This window comes from Lissotriton vulgaris, chromosome 1_2 (assembly GCF_964263255.1).
Source record: "Lissotriton vulgaris chromosome 1_2, aLisVul1.2, whole genome shotgun sequence".
Taxonomy (NCBI): Eukaryota; Metazoa; Chordata; class Amphibia; order Caudata; family Salamandridae; genus Lissotriton; species Lissotriton vulgaris.
The window spans coordinates 106,136,529-106,163,913 of NC_141686.1; the positions used below are offsets into that span (position 1 = coordinate 106,136,529).

The 27,385-nt window shown below is 42.8% G+C and overlaps 1 protein-coding gene across 1 annotated transcript in view; it reads left to right on the forward strand.

The window, feature by feature from the left end:
• The window catches only part of LRP6 (LDL receptor related protein 6), a 1,045,411-nt gene extending 1,020,879 nt beyond the window's left edge, over positions 1 to 24,532 (forward strand). Inside the window, exon 23 of the mRNA XM_086952928.1 lies at positions 22,430 to 24,532. Coding sequence (XP_086809054.1) covers positions 22,430 to 22,721 — 292 coding nt within the window. The 3' untranslated portion in view covers positions 22,722 to 24,532. The remainder of the gene's footprint in view (positions 1 to 22,429) is intronic.
• The last annotated feature ends 2,853 nt before the right edge of the window (positions 24,533 to 27,385 follow it).

Genomic DNA, 27,385 nt, shown 5'->3' on the forward strand with positions numbered 1-27,385 from the left:
TTTTTATTCTTTTTTTTCAATTCTCTACAATCCCTTACAAACAATTTTTTTTACTTTCCTCAATAATGTCTGGTCCATTTTTGATTATTTCTCGTGTGTGTAACAGCACCCTCAAGCAATTAACTACCTTGTTAATATTTTATTATGCCAATTTATAAAATCATCAGGTACCTCTTCCCAGATAAAACATCCTGCTTTTGTTGGAAGTTGGCCAACGCTAACAGATGTTTTTCCGTAAACCTACTTATGAGCTGTCCAGGGAAATCTGCCTGTAATGGGAGGACGTTCTCTCTAATCCTAACATCACCTACTTTTAATTAAACATGCAGGTGGTAATGTTCTTATCTGCTCAACCATACATTTAGAACTTTATAAAAGAGCCAAGCATGCCTCAAAATATAGTCAATAGGACACATTGGGTTTTCAGTTGTGAAAGTCTGCCTAGCTGGCCGTTCTGGGTCAGTACCCCCATTTAAACTGGACATCTCAGTTGTACCCAGAGATTTTACCAGGGCTACATCACATGCTGCTGTTGTCCCTAATGGGGAGGTTTCAAAACTGTTATATGCAGATAAAATATCTTTATACAGTGGGTCACATCTATCCTGATCCAATTTATCGTTAACATCTTCCCATAACAAAACCATGTCTGTATGATTGCAAAAACATAGATGTTCTATATCCTTCTTGAATACAGCCACTTCATCTCCATAATCTATCAATAACAGGCTGTACAAACTAAATATGATAGACTTCTAGCCTCCGATTGCTTACCTTTGAATTTCCACCAGACTGGATTTGTTAACTTTTTCGCGAGCAGTAACCCTGCATGCTGGTATGTTGGTGGTGGTCTGCTCTGCATGGCGTCGTCCACACCGGAAGTGGCGGTCACGATGCCTATGTAGGCCCCACCCAGGCGTGCTAACGTCTATTCTTTTCTTTCCACGCTAGTCAGCGCAGATCCAGGGAGAGCTACGCCGGACGCATTTTTTAATAAACTTTTTTGGACATTTTGTTGAATCCTGTTTGCGATCCCTCAAGCTTCTGACTGCTCAAAGTGTTACGCCGTGAAGATCGAGGTCCCAATAGAGAGGAAGTTCCTGGGAGCAGTCCCGTAGTCCAATGTCGTTGTCGCACTCTAAGTCGTCGCGCCGTTTGGGTACGTCCCTCTACCACAAAAAGTTGTCGAACTGTGCTTTGACTTCACCTAGTCTGTCCGCCTACTAGACGAGGGAGCATCGACACTTGAGGCCTAGATTCGCGGTTGAGCCAGCACCTGGGTCGACTCCACGCATTCCAGAGTTTCTGCGAGCTGGAGCGACCTCCACCCAATTAAAAGAATTTTATGAGGTTATGCACCTCATTTTTTGGTTGCCTGCTCACTCTGGCATGACTTCGGACCCGCAGGTTTGGGAGGAGTCCCTACTAGACACGCTAGTGGCTTTGTGCCAATCGGGCCCCAGAGATCCATAGATGGACTGGAATAGGTGCCGGTCTTGCCATCTCGACCTTCCCCCGACGCTGATTGCTAGGCCGACACTCCAGGTGCTGTTTTCATCCCTGATTCCAAAACTGAGTTAGAGGCACTTACTGATGTCCTGCTTGGGACTTGATACAAGCCCAGCACAGGGGCTCCTGTGAACAGGACAATTGGCCCCCGCCCCACTCTAAGGGACCCAAACTTCTTCAACCAATATGGTGGTTCAAGCCTCCACGTCGGACACAAATCCTGGTGCATTCCCAACTGCACCACAGGATCTGGAATACAAAAGTTTGTGCAATTCAAGCTAGAAAATGTTTTCTTCCACAAGCCTGGCATTGCAGTCGGTGAACACCGCATGCCTTTTTATGCTGCTATTCCCACACTCTGTGAAATGCAGTTGCGCAGGTGGTGCCAACTGTCCCAGAGGAGTCCCTGGCCATTGCTCTCTCAGGCTTTTGCCAATGGGAGGGATGTAGCTAAATTCACCCTTCGATGTGGATCTATGGCGTTACAACGCATAATTTTACATCGCATTCCATTACAACGCGATTTTTACAACGCAGGATCCATTACATCGCATGCCTTTACAACGCATGACATTACATAGCAGATGCTATTACAAAGCATGCCATTACAACGTAAGTATAGGTAAGTAAATCTTTTTTTTTAAATGTAATAAAGTTAATTTAATTAAATTAATAAATGTAATTCTATTAATTTAATTAAATTAAAAATTATAATTAATATAATATAATTAATTTAATTAATTTAATTTAATTAATTGTAAAAATGTAATTAATTTATTTTAATTAATTAAATTTAATTAATTTAATTTAATTTAATTAAAAATTGTAATTAATATTATTTAATTAATTTAATTAATTTAATTTAATTAATAAAATTATAATTAATTTATTTTAATTAATTTAATTTAATTAATTTAATTAATTTAAAAATTGTAAATAATATAATTTAATTAATTTAATTTATTTAAAGTCGTGTTTTTTTAAAAAAAACTGAACTCTAAAAATACCCCTGTACCCTAAAACCCAAACCCAGCCCCTGTACCCTAAAACCCAAACCCAGCCCTGAAACCTAAAAATACCCCTGTACCCCAAAACCCAAACCCAGCCCTGAAACCTAAAAATACCCCTGTACCCCAAAACCCAAACCCAGCCATGAAACCTAAAAATACCCCTGTACCCAAAAACCAAAACCCAGCCCTGAAACCTAAAAATACCCCTGTACCCCAAAACCCAAACCCAACCCTGAAACCTAAAAATACCCCTGTACCCCAAAACCCAAACCCAGCCCTAAAACCTAAAAATACCCCTGTACCCCAAAACCCAGCCCTGAAACCTAAAAATACCCCTGTACCCCAAAACCCAAACCCAGCCCTGAAACCTAAAAATACCCCTGTACCCCAAAACCCAAACCCAGCCCTGAAACCTAAAAATACCCCTGTACCCCAAAACCCAAACCCAGCCCTAAATCCTAAAAATACCCCTGTACCCCAAAACCCAAACCCAGCCCAAAAACCTAAAAATACCCCTGTACCCCAAAACCCAAACCCAGCCCTAAAACCTAAAAATACCCCTGTACCCCAAAACCCAAACCCAGCCCTGAAACCTAAAAATACCTCAGTACCCCAAAACATATACTCCTATACTCATACTTATTTTTAAAATTACTTAAATTAATATATTTAATTTAAAATAAAAAACGGAAATTAATATATTTATTTATAATTAATATTATTGAAATTAATTAAAAAAAATTATATACTTACCTATACTTACGTTGTAATGGCATGCGTTGTAAAAGCATCTGCTATGTAATGTCATGCGTTGTAAAGGCATGCGATGTAATGGATCCAGGGTTGTAAAAGTTGCGTTGTAATAGAAGTGCGTTGTAAAATTTGCGATGTAACGGTTGTTTCCCCTTCGATGTAGATTAGACACTACTGACTCAATAGGCAGAGTGGTTTCAACTACTGGCTTTTCTGAGAATTTCTAGACATCACTCAAGGACATACCCTTTGATGGTTCTCATCTCTTTGTAGACTAAGTAGATTCAGCGCTGGAGCGCTTTAAGGAGACAGGGCTACGGCCAGGTTTTTGGGCCTTTCCATGGAAGAGATGTTCAGCTACGTCCTTACCCATCCAGTCACCAAAGTGCTCAAACTTTCCAGCTTATTCATGGCTGTGGATGCAGCTCCTACAGACCCGTGGGTTGAGTGGCCATTGGTTGTGTCAGTTCCACCCTTCCCCCAACAGTTTATTTATTTTATTTTTTAAACTTATAACGCACACAGCTACCCACAGTGGGTTTCCCGGCGCTAGGGACGGACTCGAGAAAGAAAAGCAGGTAATAAAGGTGGAACTGGTACATCAGACAGAAAACTCAAAAAGCAAAGTTTTGAGTCCCTTCCGGAAACGAAGCAGGTTTGTCTCCAACTTTAAAGTCACCGGTTAAGCATTCCAGAGCTTAGGGCCCAGGTGGGAAAAAGACCGACCACCAATTTTTACAAGCTTGAACCTTAGAATTTATTTATTTATTTATCTAAACTTGTATTGCGCACAGCTACCCTCAATGGGTTTCCCGGCGCCAGGGACAGACAAGAGAAGAAAGCAAGCAAAAAGCCCAAACAGAACAGACAGTGCAGAAGGATCAATTAAACAAAAGAGTCTTTAATTTTTTTCGAAATGAGAGGAGATCAGTCTCGGCTTTCAGAGCTGGCGGAAGAGCATTCCACATCCTTGGACCAAGATAGGAAAACGAGCGGCCGCCCATTTTGGCCAATTTAATTCTAGGGACCAAGAGATTGCCACTGGTGGAGGATCTTAAAGTACGACCAGGCTCATAGACTTGAACCAGGTTCTGCAGGTATTTAGGAGCAGAGCCCTGCCGAATTTTGAAAAGAAGACATAAGGTTTTAAATTGGCTGCAGAAGATCTCCGGGGTACATTACACAATAAACGAGCTGATGAGTTTTGCACCACCTGGAGTTTGTTTATTGTGGCCTTATCGGCCCCAAGATAAAGCACATTCCCATAGTCGATGCGGGAGATCACAAGAGCCTGGACGACAGTTCTCCGAGTAGAGCAAGGTAACATCCATAAGATCTTATGCAACCATCTTAAGATGGAGAAACAGATTGCAGCGACCTTTGTTACCTGCTGTCTCATTGAGAGCTTATCGTCAATAAGAAAGCCGAGGTTGCGGGCTACGGGGGTAGGATTCGGCAAAGGACCCATGTCGCAGGGCCAATGTCGAGGGCCCCACAGATCTTTATTTTTGGCCAAAATAACAACCTCGGTCTTATCACCGTTGAGCTTGAGCAGATGGTCGTGCATCCAGGCAGCAACGCGTGATAGGCCAGACTTCAAAGCAGAGACCTCGTGGCCCTCACTGCTAGAGAGAGAGAACACTATCTGCGTGTCGTCAGCATACGAATAGATTGTTAGGCCGGCGTCCTCCACGATGGTGGCAAGGGGTCTGATATAGATATTAAACAGCAAAGGACTGAGAATCGACCCCTGGGGTATGCTGTATGCTGATGAGTAGACAGTAGATTCAGCTTCTGTCGAAAATACCTGAAAGGTGCGTCCGCTTAAAAAGAAGGCAATCCAGGCCAGCGCAGATCCAGCAACACCAAGGGAGCGGAAAGAGTCAAGAAGGATGGAATGAGACACGATATCGAACGCTGCACTCAAATCCAAAAGGATGAGTGCAAAGGTCTCCCCGCGATCGATACCGTGCCGAAGCCTCTCCGTCACCCCAAGGAGTGCGGATTCAGTGGAATGAAATCACCATTCTTGGATGATCTCAGAATACGGTGAGGTTTATAGGGTTGCACCAAATTCTGCAAATATTTAGGCACCGAGCCTTGCCTGATCTTAAACAGATAGCACAAGGCTTTAAATTTAATGCACCTCAGAACTCTGTGCCAGTGGAGATCGCGCAAGGCGTGGGCAGCAGAAGTTCTTCTTGGGACATTACGGAGGAGACGGGCAGATGCATTTTGCACCACTTGAAGAATTTTGGTTGTTGCTACGTCAGCTCCGAGATAGAGAACATTACCGTAATCCAGGCGGGAAACGACCAACGCCTGGACAACAGTTCTCTGGGAAGGTATGGGCAGCATCCATAAAATTTTCTGGAGCCATCTTGTAACAAAACAGGTGGCGGCCACCTTTTGTAGCCTGCTGTCTCATGGATAGTTTTTCATCTACAAGGAATCCAAGATTGCGAACTACCGCCGCTGGTTGTGGGAGCGGCCCCATATCACTAGGCCAATGCTGGGGGCCCCAGAGGTCTTTATTCTTGCCCAATATCACCACTTCCGTCTTCTCCCTGTTTAGCTTAAGACAATTCCTCTGCATCCACTCTGCTACAAGAGATAAACCGAGCCTCAAAGCAGAGGGGTTGTTCCCGTCTTTGACTGATAGGGAGAAGACTATTTTGTCATCAGCGTAGGAAAATAGCGTCAACCCCGCATCTTCCACGATAGTAGCCAGGGGTTTGATATAGATGTTAAACAGTAGAGGGCTGAGTATAGACCCCTGGGGGACGCCATGCGCCGATGGACAGATGGCAGATGCTGCTGTTGCTGAAAAGACCTGGAAAGTACGCTCACTAAGAAAGGAGGCAATCCAGGCTAGTGCCGAGCCTGCCACTCCTAGGGACCGGAGAGAATTTAAAAGAATGGAGTGGGACACGGTATCGAACGCGGCGCTCAAATCCAACAGGATGAGTGCAGATGTTTCCCCACGATCGATACCGTGTCGCAGACTTTCTGTAACTCCAAGTAAAGCAGTCTCGGTCGAGTGATGAGCTCGAAAGCCGGACTGGGATGGGTGCAGAAATCCCGAACTCTCCACAAGATGATTTAACGGAGTGGTAATGTGTCTTTCCAGAATCTTCGATAGAATGGGCAGCAACGAGATAGGTCTAAAATTAGACAAGGTGGAAACATCCGCACCTGCCTTCTTTAAAAGGGGCACCACCATCGCATGTTTCCAGTCCTGGGGTACATAAGATTCAATTAAAGAAGCATTTAGCAGTTTCATAAGTACCTGATGGGAATTGGAATCCAGTAGCTTCAGAATTGTAACAGGTAATGGGTCACGAGGAGAGCCCGATCTTACACTGTTCAAACAGGAGAGGAAAGAGACATCATCTAGCAGTTGCCATTCCGTGAGCTTCACTGTGGCGAAGGAGCATTCCACTGGCAATGTAGATTCTGTCTGGAATTCCTCCACCACAGAAGGAGAACCTAGCGAGGCATAGATGCGTTCAACCTTTGCAATGAAAAACTCAGCCAAAGCTTAACATTGAGCCTCCTCTAATGCAGGGGGAGCTGGGGTAGTATCTGCTCCGGTCAATTTCTTGACTACAGAGAAGTGGACGCGAGAACTATACTGTGTGTGCGTCACCATATTCACAGTATAAGACGCTCTCGCAGTTTTACATTGCTTATGGTATCCTTTTAAGGCCTCTTTGTAGGCCACTTTCCGGGAGACAGAATATGTACGTCTCCACTTCCTTTCAAGGGCCTTACATTTTGCCCGCAGAAGTTTCAGATCATCAGAGAACCATGGCACGGGTGGACGATGAGACCCGGAGCGCTTGGATGTCAAAGGAAGCAGAGTATCCACCGCATTATTTAGCCATTGAAGTACCATGGTATTTAACTCAGTGGCGGGCAAATCAGTATCTGGAAGAGTCCCCGATAGGTGTTGGTTAAACTTTGTTACATCAAGCTTGCCCCACCGGCGTACATGCCCATCCTTTCCGATTCTGACCCCGGCCTTGATTTTATTGCGAGGTAAGGAGAAGTGAACCGCATAGTTATCTGACCACTCCAATGGACGAGCACTCTGTGCACAGTCAAATTGAAGATTAGAAAAGATTGGATCCAGCAAATGACCAGCAGAGTGAGTGGGACCTGAGTTACACAGCAGAATATTAAAAACCTCAAGGTCAGAAATAAGATGTTAACTAGAAATGCAGGAAGAATCTTCAAGGTGAAGATTTAAATCACCAAAAATGGTGAAGTTAGCTGCCCTTAAGAGCAGAGGGGCTAGTGTTTCAACTAGAGAAGACACCCAGGAATTTCCATTACCAGGGGGCCGATAAACCAAGAGACCTGTCATAGTGAATTGGGGGTTAATCGCAAGCTTAAAAAGAGCAGCTTCACATCCTTGTAAGGGAAGATCTTCAAGCTTGCAGGTATACATATATTTAAAAATTATTGCAATACCTCCCCCTTTACCGATGTTCCTGTCCTTCCTCAACATGACATAGTCATAGGGAATAGCAGTTGCAACATCTGGCCCGGAACTCTCATGGAGCCAGGTCTCGGTGAGAAACACAGCATCCGGCTTCTCATCAACAAGAAAATCATAAATATTATGCTTGAGCTTGGGAAGGGACCTGCAATTAATATTCCAGAATTGTAGTGGAGGGTGAGTCATTGCAGTTTTACTGCCTCTCAACCTACCACGTTTATAAATGTGTTTCATAGCCTTGCATTTGCTCTTTTTCCCCATAGAAAAGGCGCAGCACGGACATTTAAAATTGTGTGGGTAAATTACACAGAGTACAATTAATGCAAAGAGATTGCCTCATCGATATCAGTTCCTCACCAGTGTAAGTGTAGGCGGTGGTAGGGAGGCGGGACAGGTCCAATTTTGATGCAGAGGGTCTGGCCCCTGTGCCCGTCCAGGCATGGACGGGCGCAGACGGGCTGGACTCAGGCGCGACTCCGGCGCGCGACCGGCGCTCCCACTGCCCGCTACCGCTGCGTGTCTGCAGGGCCATCTTAAATAGAGGTCTCGTGAGTCCTTCTGGACACTAGACCAGGACCATCGATGGCGCCTCCAGGCGCCCCGTTTTCACCCCCAAGATGGCCGCAAGTTAAGAAATACGAGGGAGGGGACCCGCCAAAGAAGCAGTGGGCATCCAATTATAGTGAAAGTATGCGGAGATGTCAGGGCTAAAAGCAGGGGGAATGAAAGTAAAAAAACGAAAATGCTAAAACAGGATAATTTAAAATTTGAAATACAACACACTAAGTATCTTTCCTGAAGCGCTATCTGTCGCGCGCAGAGCGCAGTAACAGCAGTAATTACCTGAAACAAGCTGCAGCCTCCAAACCTTCCTAGTCTACCCATTTACCATCACAGGCGCTAAGTGGATGGCAGGATTCGCCATAACCTGCCCTGCTGGCAGTTCATAACATCGCTTTAAAAGAGAGCAGGGCGCACACCATGTTCCTTCAATTTTAACAATATTTATCCAATGTTTATCCTTGTATGCGTGCAATTTGCTGTAGTGCCGTGCCCAAGAAGCACTGAGGTACTAACATCATTGGCGGTCGGACAGCATTGCAGTCCGCAGTAAATGCACAGCCATGTGCCACTTTCGGCCATCCTTTTTTTAACCATTATAACGTTATTTCCAAGTTTCTACTGCTCAAATGGTGTCACTCTGGACTTTTTCCAAGAACATGATTGAAACGTGAATTCATTTCAGGCAGTATTTATTCAAATAAAATAACCCAATGCATTTCGGGCTTCACGCCCTTCTTCGGGGGTCACTGTAAATAATCGTAAAACAACACAATTAGCAGACTGTTTACACCAACTTTCACATTTCTCAATCTCAAACCTTGTACGACAACGTTTATATAGTGTGTTCTGTGGAGAGGTAATCACAACATCTCAAAACTTCGCCCTATGATAAGTAAACCAACCGACCCAGCCTATGCTTCAAACCCATACTCGTTGACTTCCCTTCTTCCCTTGTATTGTGGTATGCAACCCCCTTCTACCAGATATTTATTTTACCCATGCAGCTCTCGTCTTGTATATTTCTCATATGATTTTACAACAATATACTTTAGGTAGAAAACAACTTATTTATCTTTTCACCCATTGACCTTAACGGAGAACATATGTGGTTACGCCCATGTTTCTTCACTTTTCTACTAGCGGTGAAACACCTACAATGAATTTTCTCAAAATATTCAACATTCCGTAAAAAGGGCCGCACTTATTCCTTCGATTATGTAAATTTAATTCCCTAAGTGCCACGTACCTGCCATTCCTGATAAAAACTATTTTCTCGCTGCCTTCTCCGACAAACCCTGTACCTCACCACAATCCCTCTCCCTTTTAACTTCAATGAATGGCCGAAAGAGGCACATGACTGTGCATTTACTGCAGACTGCAATGCAGTCCGACCTCCAATGAAGTTCAAAACATCGGACAGGTGGGTTTTGCAGATTGTTCGAAAGGGCTACTCCCTCCCTCCATGCCACCTACTTACGACAGGCTGATAGAGGAACTCATATCTCTTCTCCTACAGGAAGTGACTGCTCTTTTGGCCAGTGGAGCCATGGGAAGAGTGCAGACGCCAGAAATAGGTTGTAGTTGTTATTCTCGCTACTTTCTGGTGCCCAAAAAGGATGGAGGCCTTTGTCCTATCCTAAGCTTCTCTCTCAACTTCTTCCTCAAAAAGAAGTTCAAATTGCTCCCGCTAGCTCAGGTCCTATCTGTCCTGGACCCAGGAGACTGGATTGTAAAATTGGAATTGCTTTATTTCCATATTCCCATCCTGCCTGCCCCCAGGCATAACCTGCTGTTTACGGTGGGCCATGAGTACCTTCAGTTCGCTATGCTCCCCTTTTGCCTCCCCAGCGTCCCTCGGGTGTTCACCAAGGTTCATGGCGGTAGTTGCATCTCATCTTTGGAGATCAGGGGGTTCCAGTCGTCCCCTATCTTGATGACTGGCTGTTCAAGGGAGGCTTGCCCCAGGTTGTCGTCTCCCACCTCAAGACTACGGCCGACCTCCTGCTTTCACTGGGGTTCACTATCAACTTGCCGAAGTCACACCTGCCTCCCTTTAAGACACTCCCTTTCATTGGAGCTGTTCTGGACACCGTTCAGTTTCTGACCTATCTTCCCGAATGGCGAGTCCAGGATATTCAGGCTATGATGCGATGTTTTAATCTCTATACAGGATTTCAGTGAGACTGAATCGGAGGATCCTGGGCGTCATGGCCTCCTGCATCCTGCTGGTGACGCATGCCCATTGGCGTATGCTGGCCCTGCAGTAGGACCTGAAATTCCAGTGGGTGCAGCATCAGGGAAATCTCTCAGACATGGTCCAGATCTTGGAGGAATTTGCAAAAGATCTGCTGTGTGGTTAACAAACGACGATTGGGTCAGCGGCAGACCTGCCTCCAACCAGATCTCACATTATTGACAGATGTATCACTCCTGGATGGGGCCACCAAAGGACAATGAAAGGTAACACCACAGGAAAATGAAAGGGAACACCACAGTGGCAAACAGCAGTCGAGCAGAGAATATTGGGCTCTAAACATGCAAAGTTAATGATGTCAAAGGTTTTGGTAGAAGAGGGCAGACATTAGTCGAAAGAACCACATGAATCCAAATAAAAATATACTTCTGGAGACATATATTCTCACAACCACCTTCGACTTTGAAATAGGACCGCGAGCATAGGAGGGACAAGACTTGAGGGAACAATGGCTTCATGCTGGAAAAAAAAGAAGTGAAATATTCAACACCAAAGAAAGATCGCTCAATGGTGAGAAAAAGAGAAGGCGCCTCATGGCTGAAATGAAAACACTTGTGCGCAAAAAGAAAGCATTCAAATATTCTCTGAAAACATATATGATTACTCTCCGGTCCCAAATCAAGAAGCAACACCAAAGCAGGCGCCTGCTGAGCTGAAACTACCACTCAAACCTGAACTGCACGTCGAGACCGAGGAAGACCTTTTACTTTACGAAGAAGGGGAAGAGTTTGTCGAAAATGACCCTTCCCAAGCAGTGAAGTCAGCAGAGGATTAGCAGGACATGTACAGACTCACCAGAAGATGAGTTAGGCTCCCATCCCCCAGATGACATCACCGCATACAGTGTGATTATAAAGAGAGCAGCTAACACTTATGGGGAGCAATTGGAGGCAGAACAAGTGGAATCATCCTTTCTGCTTGAAACACTGCTAACCGACCAAATAAGGTATCAGTTCCTCCTAGTGCTACCCAGTGTCCTTAACCAGGGCAAGGAAGCATTCTGAGAACCAGCAGTAACAAAAACCTGCACTTTAAGGGTGGAAAGGAAGTCTAGGTTCTCTGAGTCTCTCCTGACATCCAGGGAAATGTACCACAGGACTGTCCTATTGTGGCAACCACCTTCCAAAGAACCAATACACCAGCCACAACAGGTCTGCCGCTGATAAAGAGACCAAAAGGGTGGGCATGGTAGGGAGAAAGATGGAGGGGTCAGCAGTGATGTGGTGCAAATTCTAAGCGCTTCTTAATGATTACGCCTACTAAGAATGGGATGAGTAAAGGACCCCGTGCAGCACATACATGCAGGGTTGAGTAAGAGACAATACCTTGGTCCAGGAAGCCAATAAAATTGCCAATACCTGCTCCAAATCTGTTCTGGATGCTGCTGATGCAGCCAGTGGGCAATTATATACTACCACAACCTTGGGCTGCCATGCCGTGTTAAGAGTATCTAGGTTCAGACAGAAAGTACAATCTTCCATTATCAATATGTCCTTTACAGGAAACTCCTTTTGAGGAATCCGTGTATGAGGCTCTACAGCGCATGAAAAAAAGTCTCTGGAAAAGCCTTAGGGACTTTGCAGTATAGATGAACCTTTCGAGGGGGCATAGAACAGAGGAAAAGAACACCTGCATGGTGAGGTGGACACCCTTTCCCTGTGGCTAAAAGAGTGCAGGCAATAATGCACCAAACTCACCTCTACTAGAAGTGGCAATGTCTGGGATGACCATTGGAGAAATGTTGGGCATGATGATTTCATGTAATTATTAGCACAGGCGAGACTACACAAGACCACTTTTGAAGTGTCTACAACAGTGGTCAGAAGCAGCAGACAGTTGGATGATTTTGCGGTTCATACAGCACAAGTACAGAGAGATGAAGTGGTGGAGCTCGAGCAACATCAAAGTAGAAAAATATTTTCAAGACATTTTTTTACAACAGATGGATCCCACACAGGATGGGGCGCTCACAAGCTAATCCAAAACGTTAGGGGGCTTTTTATGAAGTACAGCACATGAATATGCTGTAACTTCAGACTGTTTTCCTAGTCCTGAAAGCCTTCCAAAAGTATCTCAACAGCAGGACAGTATTAGTTCAAACGGACTACGCAACAACTATGTTCTACCTCAACAAACAAGGGGGACAAGATCGCTCGTATTGTCCAAACCAGCCTAAGACGTATGGAAATGGGCAATCGAGAAAATAATCTTGCTACTGGGGAGAACGCCACACAGAAGCGGACAAGCTAAGCAGAACAGCAGAAATGCAACGCACAAATAGGAGTTAAAAGTAGTAGTAGTAAACAACATTTTCTACCGGTGGGGCACGCTGCAGTTGGATTTGGTTACAACCCACAAAACGCCAAAATTCAAACTTTTCATCCAGATTTTACCACCCAAGATCCCTAGGGAATGTCCTATCCATAAACTGGTCAGGGACATTTGCCTACGCTTTTCCACCGGTGCCTCTAATACCACTTGTAATACATAGGTGCAACGAGGAACTATTGATGCTAATTATCATTTCCCTGCAGTGGCCCATACAAACATGGTTCTCAGATCTACTGGAAATGTTGCATGGGCAAGTCATAAAGCTTCCTGCTCAAGAAAACCTGTTGGCAATGCAAGGGGGACAGTTATGCCATCTGGAACCAGTTTCCATGAGCCAGGATGCATGTCTCCTGAAGACGTAAATATTGGATATCTGAACCGACCGACAAGGTAAATGCAAATAATTAAGGCAGCAATGCGTCCTACTACAAGAAAGAAATGTTACACCAGGAGGTAGAATAGATTTATACATTGATGCAATGAGAAAGATGATGTTGGAACCTGGTAACGTGACTCCTCAATTATCACATACCGCATTCACCATTGGATAAGTAACTCTCCTATGCCTCGCTGAAGGTTCACCTGGCGGCCTTTCTCCAGGGGAGTGGCTGGGAAGAGTTTTTTCACCACTCCAGTTGTAAAAAAAGATTCCTAGAGAGAGAGCAAAGAAACTTTCCCCACTAAGTACACCAATGTTTATGTGAAATCTCACTGTAATATTAACACGATTGATGAAATCACCGTTTGAGCCAGTGCACAGCTAGATTTCCGAACCCTAAAGACAGGCTTCCTAATTGCCATCAAATCTCTTATAAGAGGTAATTGGTAAGGAGGACAAACCCTAAGTTCATACGAAAGGTGGAGCAAGGTAGCATGTGAACTTGACCATACAGTTACCAGCCTTTTTTATTTTTAGAACAGCCTAAAATACAAGCCGAAAGGGCACTACATAAGTTGGATGGAAGAGGTTCTGTCTACAAAAGACGATCGGAAAGGAGGAACAATTCTTCATATCCTTCGCTCACGCAGCCAAGGACTCCCCTGTTACAAAGGGTCCCATTGGAATAACAAGCATTTGCAATGCAATAGGTCTCGCAGTTACACAAGTTTGAGCTATTGACATTGTAAACGACAATGCCTTTTATTTATGTTTTTGTTTTTGAAACAAAATTATAAGGCATTGTTATTTACAATGCCAATAGCTTAAACTCGCGTGGCAAAAGAAATGCAATAATTTGCTAGAGTTTAAGCTATTGGTATTGTAAATGATACTGCCTTTTATTTATGCTTAAAACGAACATTTAAATAAAACGCATTGTCATTTACAATGCCAATAGCTGAAACTCTCACAAATGCGAGACCTATTGCATTGCAAAGGACCCACTTGTCCCCAGTTATAAGTATTTACATTTGGCAAAAATAGTAACAGCAGATTTCAGTTAAGGCCCAGTGATGAAATAAGCTGGTGTTGCTTTCACACCTTACCCGATTCACAGGGTCCCTTCTGCGTCTAGAGGATTGCGGGCAGCCCTTGTTGCAGTGCCTTGCGGGTCTCCACCTTCATTTGCCACACCTCTTGGCACTGTGTGCTGTATCTGCGAGCCAATAGCCGCGGGCAGCCTCTTGGCGCTGCGCGAGTTAGGGCAGCTTCTTGGCGCTGCGCGAGTTAGGGCAGCCTCTTGGCGCTGCGCGAGTTAGGGCAGCCTCTTGGCGCTGCGCGAGTTAGGGCAGCCTCTTGGCGCTGCGCGAGTTAGGGCAGCCTCTTGGCGCTGCGCGAGTTAGGGCAGCCTCTTGGCGCTGCGCGAGGTAGGGCAATTTCTTGGCGCTCTGGGAGGTCAGGCAGTCACGACCGCACGCCGCCCTCAGGCCAGTGCAGGCACTGTGGTGTACACCTGACTAGTAGTGACGTCAAAATCTTATTATATAGTGCCTACTACCTCTTTACACTCGTTTCAAAACACTATGCAGAAACAGCACTAGAGAAGCAGCACTCAAATAAGTAACAACTATACAATTAATACGGGCAAACATGGCCATGTGCAAAGACATAGGAGACACGAAAATGGCCGTTATCCAGTAACAATTTGCTCATGGATGAAAAGTCTATCCAAAAGATTCAATAAAAAGGGAGAAGCTTAGCTATTTGCAAATTTATTAACACAGCGTTGACAGCAGTTAGGCTCAACGTTATTTGTCACTAAATCATTATTAGTATGTAGGCAACAACCAGCAAAGAAAGGGTGAAACATGACAAAAACTGACAAGGGTAACCCTGTGGTCTAACTGGTAGAGCGGTCGACCTCGACGCAGGGGACCTGGGCTTGAGTATCGACAGGGACGCTCTATATCCTGGGATTCTGGGCAAATCACTTATTCTCCCTGTGCAAACAAAACGATCAAAATGAATGTGTCTGTCTGTAAAGCAAGTGGTGCTCTTGTAAAGCTCTCGGAAACCTTCAGGTCAAATTGCCGCTATTGAAAACAACATTCACACCTTTAAGCATAATTTAGCAAAGTTTCTGTATTAGGGCAGCAAGCTGACCTTTCACACCAGTAATGGAAGAGACAAATTAAAAGTGAAAAAATAAAACGTATGACTGTGCAAAAAAGTTGGAAAAAATGCAAGTTTACATGTCAGAGTAAAAACAGCCGTACTGAGGAAGCATTGCTTAATTAAAGAGCTTCCTGACTAATATGGTTTGACTTAAAACAATCAGAATTTTGAATGGTGTTGAATTACGCGCAGCAACCAATTTCCTGAGGATAAGGGTAAGTAAAGAAAATTATGCATTGTTATATCGTGGAACAATAAGGATGCCAAGGGGATTTTTTTACCTACAAACGAGAGCTGACTGAATATGCTGGCTAAAAACAAACCCAGTGTCGATAAAAAAGGAGGAAAAATCTCAAACATGTATTTGTTTCAAGGAAAACGTGACTTCACAATTGAATGGCCATCACTACATTTACGGCCAACCAACGATCTGTTTATCTAGACACATGTGGAAAATCTGGAAGGATCCACTAGCCCGGAACAGATGCATTCCCATCTTCTAGGGAGCCCCGGACGTCGCCTATCACACAGACACCATCTCGGACGTAACCGCTCTGAGAGGTCCGCGAACACTCCACCAGACACCCCTCACGGGTGAGACCGCTCCCATGCGAATTCTGTCACAAAGGCGCCCACCTCACACAAATCCCACCTCCCTGCCACAAACATTCTGAGGTTCTGAATACAACACCCATATGCCTGTCTCTCAGACACACAAGCCTCATATATTCCTCCGAACTCTCTTAAGGTTTTGCAAACAGTAAAAAGATAAACAAGGTGGGTGCTACTAGCGACCTGTAGCTCGACCTAAAAAAACATTATATAGCGCGGACTTTACCTGTGCTCCGACGCTGTGCTCGTCAACAGGGTGACTCAAAACGAAACCAACAGAGAACTGTGAGAGGCCTCTTCTGAACCCCATCGGCTAAGTAAACATGCAGTAAGTCAGGTTTAAAATGAAATAAACTGCGTCTGTTCACTACAGAACACATGCTGTTCTCTTATGTTATTGCTGTGAAGAAGTTAGTCAGTTGTTACCGTGGTCTAGCTATATTGAAAGTTCCACTGCATTGTATACAAAGGCCAGTCCGATAGACTTTGCTCACTTCAGGGAAAGATCAATCTCTAATCGGGAGTTTTCTTGCCAGTGTTTACATGCGTTGCATGTAAGACTAGCTGTCTCAGTGGAGCCGACAGCGGGGGGAGAGGGAGAGAAAGTGAAAAACGCGCGATGTGTGCGCTGGTTAACACCAGCCTCCGGGACAAGAGATGTGCACGCGTACGGAGTGCACATCTCCTGTCCACGCGTGCCACCTCCTGTCTACCTTCAGCACCAAAGTGGCAACAAGAAAAGCATTGGCGGCCGCAAAAAAAAACAAGGAGCAGAATGTAATACATCCGGTTACCGGAGGCGACTGGAGCGTTTCCGGGTCAGCAGAGGCGGCTGCTAAAGGCAAGGGGTGCGCTGGGACGCGGCGTCCGCTTACACTCGGTTTCGGCGCATGGCTGTTGGGTGCCGTTTCAATTATGCTACCCAGGCCAGGCTATGCGGCGGAGATACGGGGAATCACGACAAAAGAGCCAGGTGAGTGGGGGGTGGCTGCGTGCATGTGTGTGCGCGCGCGCGTGTGTGTGTGTGTATGTATATATATATAGATGCTTTCTGTGAGGCTGCAAATCAAGGCAGCCTGTTTCCGGCGTGAGGAAATCTGACAATTGAGCATTGGCTTCACGACCCTGGGGCTCACTGGAGGGCCGAAAAGTAAAATGCTAAGAAAATTATGGCGAAAAAAACAAAGTTGTAAATGGGACCCACAGAAGGGAAGATATTGTGGACTGCCGATCCCAGCATGCTACTCATTGGAGAGTGTACGCATTGGAAAGGCAAAACAAACGACAGGCAGCCCAGACTTTACAACTTGCCTTTCCCTAAGAATAAGGTGCAGGTGTGCACCGAATCGCGTCAGGGACTACAAATGGCGGGTTCGTATTGCCACTGCAACGCTAATAAAAGTTTGAACTTTTTCTTCACGGAGTGCGTTTTTCAAAGCTCGGAGGCTTTTGGAATAATATATATATATATATATATATATATATATATATATATATATATATATATATATATATATATATATATATATATATATATACACATGGGAGCTTGGGAGGAGCTGGTCCTGGGACACGAATACCGTCATAATATCCGCAACAATTTGGTTGCATGGTTTCGCTTTATTGACGACCTTTTGGTCATTTGGCGGGGGAGTAAGGAGGGTGCACTGAAGTTCATTGAAGATATCAATGACAATGAATTGAACTTAAAATTCACGGCAACATTAAGTCAGGACAGTGTAACCTTTCTTGATACTGAATTATACATAAGAGATGGCCAGTTGGAATCTAGGATTTTTAGAAAAGCCACTGCTGGAAACACCATATTACACGCAGCCAGTGCACACCCTTCACACTTAATATCGAGCATCCCCTATGGGGAGATGCTACGATTAAGGTGCGTCTGCAGCAACCCTATTGATTTAAAAAGGGCACAAGATCAAAGCAGAACCCGCTTTTTGGAGCGAGGTTATTCGAGTCAACTCATACAGAGGGCCAAGGATAAATCTATGGTGTTTTCCCGGGAGGAACTACTTACTAAGAACAGTAGTAGGCAGGAAGATAAGTCAGGTAACACACCAGCTGATGCCCCAGTGGGCAACAACTGTTTTCGAATAATTACGGGATATAATAAACAACACCAACAGATTAGCAAAATCCTTAATAAACACTGGCCCTTGGTCACACATGATGCCATCATTGGCAACAGTCTCCCTAAACAAGTCTCCCTTACATTCAGCAGGGCACCCTCGCTACGAGACCATTTGGTGGTAACCAATCCTGAACCTTATGTAAAATCTACCTGGTGACAAGAGAATAAGGGCTTCTACAGATGTAAGACCTGTAAAGCTTGCCTCCATGGACAAAATATGAAAACCTACAAGGATGGTTTCACCAACATTCAACACTCTATTACCCAGGTCTTAACATGTAAGACCGAATTCGCAGTGTACATCTTGGAATGCCCCTGTTCATTGAAATATGTGGGCAGCACTAAAAATGCTGTCCACATACACATTCTCCAACACCTGCGGGCTATCACTAATGGTGACAACACCTACTTGGTGGCTCGCCACTTTAGGGAATGCCACCGAAGTGATAATACTGACCTCAAATACTGGGTGATTGATTCGATCATGAGTAGCAAGAGAGGTGGAGACAGGGATGCCAGACAGAGAAAACTTGAGACTAAATATATTTTATTGCTCAATACTAAGTCACCAGTTGGCTTGAATGTCACGGAGGACTTGTACACATGTCTGCCTTAAGTGGGTGATTCTGGATTGCTTCACAACTATACAGGGATCCCCCGCAACAGTTCTCAATGACAGGAATCACCCGGCTGGGAGATACTGTGTGAGAACCTAGTGGGGTTGAGACCTGTGTCGAAATGTATTTTAATCTGAATGTGCTGCTACCTATATGAATTAAATTTTAAATTGTAGTACACGTATATAATATTCGGACTGTGTTGGGTCCTAAATCCCAGTCAGTCTGTAATTGTTATTTGTAGTATTTATTCACTTCTTATTATTAAGCAGGTATATAGAAATCATTGAAGTCTTGATTGCTGAAGGGTTGAGGTGTTAACATCATGAATTACAGGCTGGCAGGCTGTATTCTAACACTCCCCCCGGTATTTGACATAGGGAGATAGGCATCGTATGGGTATTTAACTCTGATTGTATTCTTTCGGAAGGGTGCTCAGTTTATTTATTCAGGTTCTTAAATACGTTTATTAGTAGTGATGTAGATTTCTGGTTGACACAACTGGACTATGGCCAGATATTGCTACTTTGTACATATTGCGGAATTTGCACATTAACCCTTTAATTGCTGCCGTTGGCCGTCCGGTCAGCATTCGTTCTCCGAACGTTCAGCACTGGGCGCTGAACGTTCGACGCTGGGAACGGGTCAAATTGCTATTTTGCTAATTTTTGCGGAATTTGCACATTTGATTGCATTATTTGCATTATTTTGCACATCTATGAAATAAGCATTTGCACTTTATTATTGACACTACTACAACATTGTATTTGGAACCTAGATGAAAGGATTAGATATCCTGAGCTTATAGCAGTGGGACTCCTGGTATGTTCTTCTTATTAGGAGAATACAATATCAATGTTTACAACCTCCAGTACAAAATGTATTTCACCATGATCTTAACGAGGTTATTGCACCCCGGGATAATGAGCAATGTTTATATGTGTATATATATATATTTTACACTATGTACTTAATTCCCGTTCTGGTATTTCACTGATATTTTTTCAATCAAGCAAAGTCATTCATTATTATAATGTAATTAGAAACTTCAACACAGTATGTTTTCTATGTCCTTGCTTAAGCACTTACACGTGACGTCAATTAAATCATCGCTGGCACTTTAAAAGGTTGTGACCTGCTAAGTAACATTGTCATGTGAACAAGGCTCGTGGAGCCGAAACGTCATGGACTTTACCTGCACTAAATAAACGAAAATGAAACTTGACTGGTCCGTGTCCGAGCGCTGTTTACCCTGGCTGGCTGTAACTCCAGAGCGAGGTGGAAGCGACGGAATGGTATATATATATATATATATATATATATATATATATATATATATATATATATATATATATATGCAGTGTGTGTCTGTGTACGCATGCGTGAATGAGGCTGTGAATCTGAGGCATGGGATCTGCACGGCGCCGTGTGCGCCCTCGAAGGCAAATCGGAGACAGCAGAGGCTCGTGCCTGTACGCTGTCTCACATTCCCCCGAACACGCCAACAAAAGGTCCTTCGCTACGCTCGACCTAAAAATATTAAATTAAAAAAAGCAAGAGACTTTAAAGGACAATTCATGATGACCCAACCACTAGATGGTGAAATACTGACAGCATGTAAATCCAGAAAATTCTTCAAGCTGTAAAACTACTCCTACTGGTACATAAGCTTTTCGTTATAAAGCATTGGCCAATTCTTCCTCCTATGTACTTGGATCTTCGACTGAGATCTGCTGCAAGCGCCTAGTAACAAGCCGAGCTCTACAAGTATAACCTGATTGATTGATTCAAGGGGCACTGCCATTCTTATTAAACCCTTGACCCCTTTGAAACTCCATCATGATGGGCATATCCACCGCCCACCCAAAGCAATGTATATGTACCCAACACTACTGAGCCTGACTTTTTATGGCAAGTATGCACAAATGGGCAGCACTGACACCTCAGACCATATTGAGGGGTGGGAATTTTAATTGAGCAGTTAATAAGATCATAGACTGCTCTCACTCTGCGAGTCACACCCATCTCTGTGTCGCACAAGCATTACTCCATATTATGGAGTAATATGGCATGGCCGATATATGGAGGATCAGACACCCCTCCCTTAGAGAGGGCACTTGTGTGTCTTCAGTGCACAGCTCTCGGGAGTGTCTAAAGTATTGGGAAAATATAAAGGACATATGTGCTTGGGTAAAGTCCATCAATCTTATACCTTACTTACTCGCAGACAACTTGCCTGATAGGTTGATGGTCGGGGTGCCTGCATCTCGGCATTGCACCTTTAATTGGCGATTATTGCCCCTTCCTCTCCTCAATACAGTGTTTAAAGAGGAAGAAAAAACAGAGATCATAAACTATTTCCAAGCTAATGAAATAATAGGTAGCCCTGTTGGCACGTATTAGAATGCCTTTAATGCTGATGTTAGCAGTGTAGCTAAGCAGCATGGCATATGGAAGGCTCTCCTGCTTCGCCTTCACAAGTTAAAGCTTGAAATACGTACACTTGAGGTGCTTTACATGTAAAATGACCGCGCTCAAATGTTAGCTGATATTATGTCATGCACCTAAAGCTAATTTCATTCCTCTAGCATGGAGTTGTCCAATGATTAGATATTGGTGCACAGAGTTCTTGCAAATATCTGCCATGACCGAAGTGAATGCAACTCCTTCACCCATGCTGGCGTTCTTGGGGTGTACCTTTCACACTCGGCGCAATGTGCTCTGCTTTATCTCTACAGCCCTATTGCTGGCCAAGAGAATTGTCCTCCATTTAGAGGAGCAACCAGTCCCACCTTAAAACATGGTAATCCGATTTAGTCTATTGTAATGAATCACCTTGAGACTTACTATGCCACACTTCCCCCAACCAATAGGCTGAAATATTTTTGGGGCCCGGTTCAATTATACTTGGCCAGCCTAGCCACGCCTATTTAATGTTACTGTCCTAGTTGTTGGTTATCACCATGAAGGTATTTATAAGAGGTCCTGCCAGCTAACTGCCTGAAGGCTGTTTATTGCTGTAGTGTATCTTTGTTACCATATCTGGTACTTGGGCCCTTTTGCTTAACTTCAGTTCCCAGCCTGTAAACCATGCTATGTAATTTGTATTCAAGCTCAGTTTAAAATATTGACTGTAGTCTGCATAAAGATAATTAGCTGTACAACTCCCTACCTGCGGGAGTTAATCACATTACTTGATGTACTTTTCGCATTGCTTGTTGATGTAGTTTTTGAACATCAGAAATAAACATTTAAAAATCTGGATTGTAATGCTGTTCATTGCTCTTCCTGGACATCTTTCGTCATCTGTAACACTTTTTACATTTGTCGTATTGTGACTCTCAAAACTTAACTTTGTTTCAATAACCCTGAAATTTTGTCCACCTTTATCAGTACTTAGCTGCTCTTGGATACATGGAAACGTGTTGTAGATCTTTTTAATCAAACTGAAATGTTTTAGTATAGCTGATTTCTGCTGTGGGTATACCAGTCCTATAAAAATGTTATTTTTGTTAATATTTCACTTGTATTTTATAACACTAATGTCGCCTTTGGGCTCTTTTACACAGTTACAGACCCTACAGCTACAGACATTTTGCTCCTCCCACGACGCCTTGCAGCACTGATGTTTGTGACAGTGACTACACCCCAAGTCGACGGGTCACTATGGCGGGGGCCAAAGGCTATACCAGCGACCTGAACTATGACTCTGAACCAGTGCCACCCCCACCCACTCCAAGGAGCCAGTACCTTTCTGCAGAAGAAAACTATGAAAGCTGCCCTCCGTCACCCTACACAGAGCGCAGCTATGCTCACCACTTGTACCCACCCCCACCCTCACCATGTACAGACTCTTCGTGAGCCCCTCCTCTTATTCTGCTTCTGTACACACCTGTAAATATAAATTGTTTATGGAGGGAGGAAGTTTAATATCGGAGGTGACCATGCCATGTACAGTTCTCAGAGATCGCATACAGCCCTTTATTAGACTCTTTTTTTCTTCACCCTGTGCAGTTGTGCATTCACATTGACCACAGATGCACTGTATCATTCTTTATCCACTAAAGCGATACTGCGCTCTCCAGAGAACGGTATGATTTTAAGTTCTTTCAATATCTAGTTGGAGTAATACCAGATATACTGATATTTTCTCTGCTTACATTTCTCCCATAAATTGTACATGGTACTAGTAGCTCAGGGTGGCCATTCATGGAATATAACTGTGCTACTAAGCTACAATTGGAATTCAATTTGTTGCACATTAAATTGCACTGTGGTTGTTTTCTTGCACCGTAGCGCCCTCGAGTGTAAAGTTGTATCTGATTTGGGTATTCAGTTTTTAACTGCATAGATTTTAACGATCTGAGTCAAACTGCATTTGGATGAAGAAAATAGAGCAACTAGCTAAAGGAGATGTTTGCAAGTTGAGCTTTAATGAGGGCGGGGGGAGGGATGGTGTTGCTCAATTCTCTGAATATATTTGTACAGAAGAAAAAAGGGTATTTATATATTTTCATAATAGCACCTGTTGCTTGTGCCATACACATGTTTTTGTATAAAACCAATTGATTTGTACAAAGTGTTTATTTTTGCATACTGAGACACAAATTGTGCCTTAATCCAGCGACGTGACCAACTACATAAGAAATAGAAAGACCAGGACACCAGGCATGGAATTCAATACCAAAAAAAATGAACAAAAACGAATGATATCTAGACTGAAATGGCAACATCCTGCATCCGCTCTATATGTTTGTAACCTTTTATTTGAAGAACTTGGGAAAGAGACATTATGCTTTAGGAGTTATTGTGCTACATAAGTACAACGAATTTAACAGTCAAGTTTACAATTTAGATCCTAGGAGAGCAGTGCGCACAATTCACAACTCCAATTATTTCAGCCATGGGGCTGTCATCCAATTGATAATCCCCTTTTATTCTTCATATCAAATGAGATAAAACAATCTTTTATTCTTTATTCTGTAAAGATAAATGACTACTTGTACCTTTTTATGACATGAAAAATAATATAGTTATTCCTCATTTGATATGAAGTATAAAAGATTCTTTATTGGAAGACAGTCTTATGGCTGAATTTATTGAACTTATGAACTGTGTGCTCTCCTCGCCTTTTTTTCTACATTGTGTTCTGCTTCGTACGGCGGCCCTATGTGTTGCAGCGGAGTACTGTTTGGAGACGCACCTCTGAGCACTAAAGGGACTTACCAATGGAGTGCTATTGTCTGTTGCCATAGCTGCTAAATGTATATTAGAAAATTTCAAGTTTAGTCTAGGAAATGCATGTGTTACTGTGGGTTTGGAAACGACTTTCCCTTGGAGATCAACATTTCTCACTCCTATCCAAATCCCACTTGTTCTTTTCACATTTCTCTTTGACCTTTATAGATATATTTTGGTAATGGTTAAAATGCATATGTAAACCACCTTCAACGGTACAGAGGGAAACAATCCTGATGATGACACCCCTACCCCTGGAGTGCCTGGATTCTTTTTCTGGGCTGTAGAATCTGAACTATCTGAATATGCTCATGAGAAGTGCAGCTTGTAAGATTCATTTGAATCCTTAATCCATGTGATACATTTTGAGGGTCATTTTAGCCCTATGAAGGTTAGAATACCTTCAGCGTTTAAAAAAGAAAAAAAAAAAGAAATAACATATGCTTTCAAGACGTTCTTACTTGTTCGTGCCACATGTATTGTTGATAAACTATTTATAAATTGTAAATGTAAACTTGTATTAACACTAAATGAACCATGTATCTTCACAGTGCATTGTGTATATTTTATTGTCAAAGTATACAAATAATGTTATATGTTACTTTCCCTCTTACCGAGAAAACACGTAAAACTGTTCCCAGACAACCTTTTGGAAGCAAATGAAATCACTTTTTTCCTTTGCTCCATTAACATCTATCTAGTTGAGCAAGCCTCTTGGGAAGCTGCTAGTTTATCTCATTTCTGCATTGAGACTTTCATGTTTACTCCTTTAAAATTGCTTGAAAGACTCCAATTGTATTGTCAGTGTCCTCTAATAGGTGTGTTTTTGTATGTCCATTATTGTTATCTTTTTTTTAAAGGGCATGCAGGAAGCTTGGTCAACTCACTTTGAAACTGGAGGTATCAAAATTAATGTCTGGAAAAATTAAGCCCTCACTGTCACCCAAATTTGTACATTTTGGTATTTGTATTTGATACACGAGAAAATCACATCTTTAAGTTAAAAATGGCCTTTGAGTAGAAAAGGAGAAACTGTGCCATTTATTTCAATTGAGTCTCACTAGTGTTTGGAGAATCTTGGGATTTAGGGCTGTGGGCCTACCAATTGAATAACTAATAGCAAAACCCATTTAATATTTGTCATTGACTGCTGTGAATATTCTATCACCTTCCATTTCTACCTTGAAACAAAATTTCATATGGTAACTAAGGGATATTGCATACAAATGTGCTAGTGTTTCTGAACTTGACCAGGAAGCAGAAAGTATTTGACTTTCTAGTCATGGCAGGAAGTGTTGAAAGCTGTAGCATTGCTTCCTGTATTGGTTCAGTCTTGAGCATTTCAGTTGTATCCAGTATTCCGCATGTTTCACTATAAATTCATCTTATATAACCTCTTGTCTGATTTGCGGATGAGCATAAGAGAATTTGAAAACTCTATAGCTGAACATGAAAAGCATGCCTTGAATGAAATTCAAGTTATATAGTGAAGACTGCGGAAAATGCCTCTGCAACTGCTGTTACTTTTCCGTGAGATGTGACAGTAGGTTGCGAGGTATTTCTTAATGCACTTTTCTGCACTTTGAATATGGATAAATAGGGTGGTAGCGTATTTTAAAAATGACCACATTTAAATTGAGATAAGATGCACATTTGCTCATATGCTCCTAAATTACTCTTGAGTAATATTTGATTTTAAAAAAATGCCCCACTCATCCATATCTTGATCACATGGATCATGTGGTTGCAGATCTTATTGCAAATGTATTTCTGACCAGCAAGATATTGACAAAATAGTATCTTCACAGTTATTTGTAATAAGTGTCATTATGCAGCAGACTAATCTTCGAACCAATTTACGTTTTTAAAAATATGCTCTTCAGGTCCTTTTTTGTTTGCATTCTTTGTAAAGAGGCCAGAAGGGCATGCAGTTGCAACGAAATTGAGTTACTTACAGTTTTTCCTATTAGTTTAGTAGAATGTTTTGCTTGCAGTGAAATGCTAGCTCTGTGCTGTTTACAAAGATGTACAGATCTTATGATTTGTAGTAAGTCTCTGGCGCCTCTGAAGCTACCATGCATTTAGTGTCTTGGCTGACTTGATTTTGAGTAGTTACATACCAATATATTGAACACCCCCTGAAAAACTCCTTTCAGCAATGAATAAATGCAGAATTTGCTTTGAAATTTGTAAGCATTCTGCCGTTCTAAATGTTGACGCTCTGTCAAATTGAGCCGATACATTAATGACTGAAGAAACAGTGGTTGCTGCTTGGATATATAGTAAGTGACAGTATATGTTTTAAAAAATGATAATAGATGAGAGCATGGTCTGCTCTTTTTTACAGATCTCAATGTTTATTCACTGAATCTTGTCATTCATTGGTTGGGTTAGACAGTAACATTTTGCTCAATCTCAGTCTTCCAAACTCTTCACAAAAATACTTTGAGTACCTTTAGTCCAACTTCTTCCGATCCCCAGTTCATGTGAAACCTTCAAGGTAAGGGTTAAAAATGCAATCACTCCTTTTGCCATACCTGGACACAGCTACTAAATGTTATATCTCTCACATCCCTTACTCATCCAGTTCTCTCATTTGACTGGAGAGCACTAGGACATGTAGCCTAGGTTACCTTTCCTTTAGGTGTATCATCCTATGCAACTCTTAATTACTTTTCACTTTAGAAACTATTTTGTTACAATTCATCTCTCTAACTTGGTGACTCATTTCAGCTAGTGCTTTCCCATGTCAACATGTGAACGGCTTTGTGAGCCATTTAGCTGTTGACAAGAAAACCTTATTTTTTTTTTTTCTGTTCCATGTTTGTTCTTTGTCTAGAAGCAGCTTAACATTCTTTAATAAATAGAGTAGTGATACCAGATAGGAGTCTCATACCTCTGGAGGATTGTGTACCTCAACCAGAATCGCAAGGCTATATCGACATCCCGAGTAATTCAGTTTATACCGTTGAAGGTATAATGGCTTGCAACACTCGTCTCATCTTTAAAAAATGCTATAGGGCTCACCTTAACTTCTTTCTCACAGCTATTTCTAGCCATTATGGCTAGACATGCGCCTAAATCATGTGTTAACGATTTTCAGTCACAGGTATTAGTCTTAATGATTGCTGAACATACTCAACGAAACCATACAGATTCCTTAGTGTACAGCATTGCCTGCACAGAAATAACATTTTAATTCTGCAGATCCTTGTAATAACTCTCCTTCAACGAAGTCTGTAGAGCTTCTAGACACTGTTCAGAATGTTCTGTCCCTCATTCATTCA